This window comes from Planococcus citri, chromosome 1 (assembly GCF_950023065.1).
Source record: "Planococcus citri chromosome 1, ihPlaCitr1.1, whole genome shotgun sequence".
Lineage (NCBI taxonomy): Eukaryota > Metazoa > Arthropoda > Insecta > Hemiptera > Pseudococcidae > Planococcus > Planococcus citri.
The window spans coordinates 78,821,147-78,829,559 of record NC_088677.1 but is presented as its reverse complement, the minus strand read 5'-3'; the positions used below and the strand labels follow the sequence as shown (position 1 = coordinate 78,829,559).

General features: G+C 38.4%; 1 protein-coding gene across 1 annotated transcript; it reads left to right on the top strand.

Annotated features, from left to right (window-relative positions):
* Positions 1-356: 356 nt before the first annotated feature.
* On the top strand, positions 357-8,341 carry SMC5 (structural maintenance of chromosomes 5). The gene is made up of 4 exons (XM_065348974.1): positions 357-911; positions 998-3,424; positions 3,517-3,862; positions 8,191-8,341. Coding segments are annotated over exons 1-4 (3,225 nt in total). The 5' UTR covers positions 357-460; the 3' UTR covers positions 8,192-8,341.
* Positions 8,342-8,413: the final 72 nt, after the last annotated feature.

Here is an 8,413-nt window from a genome sequence, read left to right as displayed (position 1 = left end):
CAATCAGAACGCAGTACTGCCGAAAAACGAAATTCATAAAGCCAAAAAACGAACATCTCGATCTGGAAAAACACACTTTAAGTCATTCCGGCGACCGGAAATGTGTTGCTGTGTGTGTACAAATTTCATTTCCATTACTTTCAATCAATTTCGAGAATTAATCAACGTTTAAATTAATTTATTCTCGTAATATTAATTACTTAACCGGTAATATGCTCCGTGTCTCGTTTCAAATTCTATTTCAGAGCTGATTTGATGAAGAATTTTGCATCGGAACCCTCACGAAATTTCCACACCGCTAGATGAGTTTTCACCGAACATGTTGAAAAATCTTCCAGAGTATTTTCATCAGAAAATGGCGCTAAAAGTTCATTTCGAGCAAGTACGTCTATTCCTTCTAATTTCCTGACGAAATTTTATACAAAATAATGGTGAGTTAATGTTTAAATAATCGGTTAAAATGTACAGTGTAGGTCAAATAGTACGTATCAAGTGCGTCAACGTTCTCACCTACGACGAGGTAGAGATACGTCCCTGCGAAAAATTGAACTTGATCATCGGTGCTAACGGTAGCGGAAAATCAACCCTGATATGCGCCATAATCCTCGGCCTAGGAGGCAATCCAGCCGTCGTCGGACGAGCCACCGAACTCAAGAAATATGTTAAAATTGGCTGCACCAACGCCATGATCGAAATCGAGCTCTACCATCCCGATGGAAACGACATCATTGTTCGCAAATATAGCGTGAAGAACAATTCTCGATTTATACTCAACGGACGCGATATCCCAGTCGAAAAGATTCAAAAGCTGATGCGAAAGTACAACATTCAAATCAACAATCTGTGTCAAATTCTACCTCAAGAGAAACTCGAAGAATTCGCTAAAATGAATCATCACGAAAGACTCGAAGGTACGCATTGTTGATGTTTGTACGATGATTATTATTTATAGAGATGTTTTTTCACTGGTTATCTCATTTTTTTGTGTTTTTCGCAGGTACTATAAAGACTGTTGGTAACAAAAACCTAGCAGATTGGCTGGCCGAGTTGAAAGATAGTAAATCGAAGGAGGCTACGGTTAAAAAGAAACTCGACGGATTGAGGCAAGAACTAGCCGTAGCGATTAGAAAAAAAGACGAATTAGCTGTCGAAGCTCGCATCATCAAAGAGAAAGAATTCCTGATCGAGAGCTTGAAACTATTACAGCAACGTCGACGTTGGACGTTTTATTATCATTTGAAAGAAACATCACAGCGAATCGAGCAAGCTTTGAATGATAAGAAGGAAATATGTCACAATATGGTCACCATGTTACGAAAGTGCCGAACAAGTATGCTAAGTTTACGTCGCGACGTGCGCGATCAAGATGCTGAAATTGTTCAAATCAGCAACGAATTGCACCAGTTGATAGTTCAAATTAGAACTAAACAAAACGAAATCGCCAGGAATACCGATAAAATAGCCGAAATCAAAGCGCAATATGTTCGCGATAAGAAACGAATCAATTCGCATCAGTCGGATGTGCAAAAGTTGAAACACACTATCGACCGGATCAAGGAACAGATCTGCGACGTAGACGAGCTTACCCATCGTATCGAACAAATGCAAGTTCGAATAACCGATCAAGAAGAGAAAACTCGCAGATTATTCGAAAAGAAGAACCAGTTCGATTACCAGGAAAGACGTAAAATCGAAGAACTGAACGCTCTACAGAATCGTCTGAATCGACTGAACAGCGTTAGCGATTACAAGATGACTATGCTCGAATGTACGTATCCGGATTCGTGTAAAGCTCTGAAATGGATCAGTCAGAATCGCCAGCGGTTTAGCGGACGCGTTTACGGTCCTATTTTTTTGGATTTGAACGTGAAAGATGTGGCGAATGCCAAGTACGTCGAAATGAGCATTGGTAATCGCGATCTGGCAGCTTTTCTGTGCGAAAATAGTCAAGATACTAATACGCTGTTGGTAGAACTCGCGGAAAGGCAGAATTTCAAAATAAACGTCGTCACTGCTCCGAATATGTCTCTGGAAGATATTCGATCGAGGTATTCGATGGAACAACTCAAACAGTACGGTTTCCATTCGTACGTTTTCGATTTCATCACCGGACCTGATCCTGTTCTGATATATTTAGCCAATGTCTACAATCTGCATAATATTCCTGTCGGTAATAACCACACGTATCAAGTCAGCGACCAAATACCCAACGATATCCGATTATTTTTCACCGACAGATTGAGAATCTCTACTCAAATAGCTTCGATAACCAGACTACCTATACAGAGCAGTGCGGAAATCGTCGAAGCCAGATTGCTCAAAGCGAACACCAATCGTACCGATACCGAAGACCTGAACCGTCAAAGAGAAGCCGTGCAGAGAGATTTAGAACGTATTCGAGCCGCGTACGATGAATTGAAACGCAACGTCGACGAAGGCGACGCCGATTCGAACAAATTAAAAGACGAGTGCCAAAAATTGAAAGAACGACAAAGAGCGCAAAGTCAGTTCAAAGAACAACTGAAGGCGAAAATGCGAGATCTTCAACGTTTAGAGCGTAACACCGACGACATAAATGTGATTCGTAATAAATGTAATTTAACCATTAAACTAACGCTGACTCAAGTTTGCAACCAGTTTATCGAAGTTGGCGCCGTTTTCAACAAGCTAATCGAAGGATACAGTCGACTGCAGATCGAAAAACTCGAAAAAGAGCAGCAAGAACGTGTATATTATAAAAGTCTGCAAGTCACTAATGATTTCGTATCGGCTATCAAACAAGAAGCGAAATCTCTACGTGCTCTCGAGTTAAAGAAAAGAAAAATGCTCAAGTTCGCCGAAATCGTTCATCAGTGGGCTTTACAAGCGACTCGAGGCGTCGATCCGGCTACTAATCAGTTCGCGAAAAAGAAATACTTCCAACGACTCGACTCGAACGTGATCGTATTGTATCGTCTGATAAATAAACTACAAGCTAGGATAAATTGCTTGACCGGTTCGAATAAAGGTATGCAGACATTCGTCGAGTATCGTAGATACACTAAGGAAGCTGATCAACTCCAGAAGAAAATCGATAAAAAGGAAGAAAACCTTCGTAACTACTTCCAGCATATCGAAGAAGTTAAAGGTAAATGGATCGAAGAAGTCGAACGGTTGACTTCAACGATAAACGAGAACTTCAGCAAGTTCTTCGCCAACATGAAATGCGCCGGAGAAGTATCGTTCGATCGAGGCGAAACGGGAGAAGATTATAATAAATACGGTATCCATATTCGAGTCAAGTTTCGCGAAGAAGCCAGTCTTCAGATTTTAAACGCTCAAACCCAGAGCGGAGGTGAACGAGCTGTTTCTGTCGCTATCTATTTGCTCTCTTTACAAGAACTTACTTCGGTACCTTTTCGATGCATCGATGAAATTAATCAAGGTTCGTATACGTTCTGGCTTTTTATTTATGTACATCTGATCTGAAACGTCTCAATTCAGAATTTGACTAATTTTCGAATTTATTTTACACAGGTATGGATGCGGATAACGAAAGAAGAATATTCAATTTGCTCACTCAAGCTACCGAAGACCAGTGTAATACGCAATATTTCCTATTAACGCCGAAATTATTACCGAATCTGCAGTTTACACCTTCGATGCAAATTCTTTGTCCATTCAACGGCGTTGGAAGCATTCCTCATTCTCAGTTACCTGTTAGATACGGTGGCGATGAAACGTCCTCGTCTGAACAAATGTCTCAGATGTCACAAATGTCTCAAATGTCGCAGATGTCTCAAAGGTCTCAGATGTCTTCGCAAAGAAGCACTCAGAAGAGGTCCCATTCACCGCAACCGTCTACGTCCAGTCAAGCGTATTGGTGAGTTTGATTTTACTACATTGATCAGTCAAATTTCACCGTCTGCCTCGTATTCTAAATTGAAAAATTCTGGTTCAGCTTCCATTAAAATGATTATCCCCAGTTATCGTGATCGAATTACAATTACGAATAATATTGTAAGATTTCGAGGCCGAAATTCTGCTGTCTGATGTAGATATGTAATTCTTTTTATCGAACTTTTTTTGAGATTGAAAAAAACTTGGCATACTACACGTGTTTTTGACTCCCACCCCCCCCCCCCATCATATTCGAAATTATATTTCGTGATTTTTTTGGGGTAAATTAGCCTTGCGACCCATTAAAGTGGGCTATAAGTTCACGCTGAGGCCATAAAAGGCGACAGTTTTCAAATTGCACCCCTCCACTCCGTTTTAACAATTTAACCTTAACCCCCCCCCCCCCCCCCAATGGATCTTACTTGGTATTTTTTGAAAACTATTCGTGTGACCCATCAAAGTGGACTGGAATTTCATGTTGAGACCGAAAATATCGACAGTTTTCATGTTGCACCCCTCCCCACCATTTTGACCTTAACCCCCATCGACCTTACTTGGTATTTTCTGGAAACTAGTCGCGTGACCCATCAAAAAAGGCCAGAATTTCATGCTGAGTTCAAAAGTGAAAACAGTTTTCCTGTTGCACCCCCTCTCCCTGTTTTAGCTCTGCCCTTATTTCCCTGCCCAAATGAATTTTGTGATTTGTTTCGAAATCATCCTTGTGACGTATCGAAATGGGGTAGAATTTCACGCTGACGTCGAAAAAGGCGACAGTTTTCATGTTGCACCCCTCCCCACCATTTTAACCTTAACCCCCATCGACCTTACTTGGTATTTTCTGGAAACTAGTCGCGTGACCCATCAATAAAGTAGACTGGAATTTCATGTTGAGGTTTAGGCCGAAAAATAGTGACAGTTTTCATGTTGCACCCCTCCCCACCATTTTGACCTTAACCCCCATCGACCTTACTTGGTATTTTCTGGAAACTAGTCGCGTGACCCATCAAAAAAAGCTGGAATTTCATGCTGAGGCCAAAAGTAAAAACAGTTTTCATGTTGCACCCCCTCCCCCCGTTTTAGCTCTACCTTTCGAATCCATCTGCCAAATTGAGTTTTGTGATTTTTTTCAAAATTATCCGTGTGACCTATCAAAATAGGTTAGAATTTCACGCTGAGGCCAAAAAAGGCGTCAGTTTTTATATTGCACCCCTCCCCTCCATTTTGACCTCTACACCTATTGACCTTACTTGGTATTTTCTGGAAACTACTCGTGTTACCCATCAAAGTGGACTGGAATTTCATGCTGAGACCGAAAATAGTGGCAGTTTTCATATTGCACCCCTCCCCTCCATTTTGACCTTGACCCCCCCTCATTGACCTTATAATATAGTATTTTCTGGAAACTAGTCGTGTGACTCATCAAAAAAGGTCAGAATTTCATGCTCTGACCAAAAGTGAAAACAGTTTTCCTGTTGTACTCCCTCCTCCCCCTGCTGTAGCTCTACCCATCTCATCCACCTGCCAAATTGAGTTTTGTGATTTTATTTCGAAATTATCCGTGTGACCTATCAAAATAGGTTAGAATTTCACACTGAGGCCAAAAAAAGCGTCAGTTTTTATATTGTACCCCTCCCCTCCATTTTGACCTCTACACCAGTTGACTTTATGGTGTTGTCTGGAAACTAGTCGTGTGACCCATCAAAAAAGGATAGAATTTCACGCTGAGGCCGATAAAGGTGACATTTTTCATGTTGCACCCCCTCCCTTCCGTTTTGACTTCCTTGATTGACCTTATATTGACCCTCCCCCCTCATCTCGCCACCAAATTTACATTATGGTGTTTTCTGGGAACTAGTCGTGTGACTCAACTAAATTGGCTGGAATTTCACGCTGAGGCCAAAAATGATGAAAGTTTTCATATTAATCCCTCTCCCACTGTTTTGGCGCCTTCAAAACTTGACTATGTATCTAGAAACTAGCTGTGTGAAGTGTAAGTCATTAAAGAGGGTCTGAATTTTACGCTGAATCCAAAAATGCAGCCAATTTTCTTGTTTCAATTCCTGCTTTCTCCCTGAGTTATGTAACTCTCTCCTTTCAATCTGACTTGTATGCTTTTTTTGGGATTTTGGGAGTGTGGCCTGTTAAAATGGGGTAGAATTTTGCGAGGAGATGAGAAATAGTAACAATTTTTGAGTTTGGTCTGCGCCGTCTGTTTCCGTCCTCTCCCCCCCCCCCCCCAAAAAAAAATATTAAAATGTCAAAAATTTTCGAAAGCCTCATTTTTTGCTAAGAATTGCTATAAAGTGTTATTTCTTGCCAAAAAAATACTGAAAATAGTCGCTCGTTATAAAATTACAAATGTCTCACTTCTTTTCCCAAAATCAAGTATTGCTGTGTTGCCAAAAATAGCTTAAAAATTTTGCTTTGTTGCCATAAATTACGTCGGAAAATCTTGTTTTTTTTTTCTTCTAAAATTATCAAAATCTCGTTTTCTGTCAATTCGCAGTTGACAGTCCCAATAGATAGCGCTGCTACGCGCTGCTACGAGCAATGAAACTAGGATAACATTTTTCATTACATGTATTCTTATGGGAGATTTGCGATTTTCAAAAATTAATTAAAAATCGTGTAATTATTGTAGGAGTGTAATTTTTACTTCAAATGAATGTTTAATTCTTCTACTTTTTGAGAAAATTTATTACAATTTCTTAAACATTGTTTTTCTTGTGAAAAAATTGCTTTGCACTTCCTATGTTTTTCAGCATTTCAGGATACAATAAACAATGCAAATACGTTGTAAATGCGGTGCAATTTTTTTGCAAGAAAAACCATGTTTAAGAGATTGTAATAAATTTTCTCAAAAAGTAGAAGAATTAAACATTCATTTGAAGTAAAAATTACACTCCTACGATAATTACACGATTTTTAATTAATTTTTGAAAATCGCAAATCTCCCATAAGAATACATGTAACGAAAAATTATATCCTAGTTTCGTTGTAGTTCTGTTTCGACCGCTAGATGGCGACTACTTTGCTGTCAAGTGCGAATACCCCCTCCCCCTCCCTCCCTCCCTCCAAAAAGTCAAAGTCTCACTTATTCGACAAAAATTGTAAAAAATATCACTTTTTTGTCAGTAATTTCCAAAAAAAATTTCTTTTTGACAAAAATTGAATAAAATTCTCACTTTCTATCAAATATTTGAAAAATCTTGCTTTCACATCTAAAAATGTCAATAATTGCCAAGAAAAAAAAGTCTCACTTTGTTGTTACAACAATTTTCCAACAAATTTCACTTCGTCAAAAAATCGCTAAAAATTGTTGGTTGTTTGCGAAGAATCTCCAAAAATTTTAATTGTTTTCCAAAAATGCCAAGCCTCAATATCTTGTTAAAAATTATTGTTTTTCACTTAAATTTGCTTTTTGTCTTGAAAATGTCAAAAATGGTTAAAGAGTCTTACTTTTCGCAACAAGTTGTTTAAAAGTTTCACTATTTTGCCAAAAATAAATTTTTGGTTTCTGCCAAAAAATCTCAAAAAGTCTTATTTTGTTCCAAAAATAGCTTGAAAATGTCGCCAAGTTTGCCAAAAAATGCCAGAAAAGCTCTGCATTTTACTGAAATTGCGAAAAGTTTTCATTATCAAGTCAAAAATTGCGAAATAGTCTCTTTTTTCTGATAAAAATTTGGAAATAGTATATCATTTTTTGCCAGTAAAATATGTTTTGCTCAAGTTTTGTAACTTTTCCTTTTTGGCTAATTTTGTTTTTTTTTTAGTTGGAAAAAATGAGTGCGAGCTCGATTTTGGCCTCTCAAAATATCCAATTGCATGTTTTCTTTCGAATGGGGGGGGGGGGGGGGGAGGAGCAGGAGAAGAAGAACAGAGCCAGGGGAGATGTGAGGTAGTCAAGTGGGATAGAATTCAATGCTGAGGCCAAAGATAGCTTTAGTTTTCATGTTACATCTCTCTATTTTTTATAGCCCTCCGCACAAATTTTGAAAATTTTTTTCAAGAGACCCTTATGACCCCCTTTAAAGCAGAATAGAATTTCGCGTGGAAACCAAAAAAGCGCGACAGAGTTCAAATCGCACTCCTTTGTTTTAGCTCCTCCCTCCCCCTCCCCCCCCCAAAAAAACTTACCTTGCAATTTTGTTTACAAACTTACAGATTGTGACATATCAAAGTGGGCTCGAATTTCACACCGATACCAAAAATTTAAACATTTTTCAATGAGATCCTAAATGACAATAGTTTTTAAGTTATACATGTACTTCATTCGATTTATTTATCGGTTTGAATTTTTTTTTGTTGCAGATGCTGAGTTATGCACCGAAGTAGATTCGAAGTGTATTGATATTTTTGTTTGTTTTAAATTTAGTTTTGTTTTCGTATTCTTTCATTTTTAATATTGGACGTTGTTCATTATGTTTTTTATTCGTAGAAGTAAACCTACCTATTTTTAGAATTCTTTCTTTCAGTATTTTTTATTTTTTTACAATACGAATCTGGTTTAGAAAAATTATTCAAGTCCATGAGA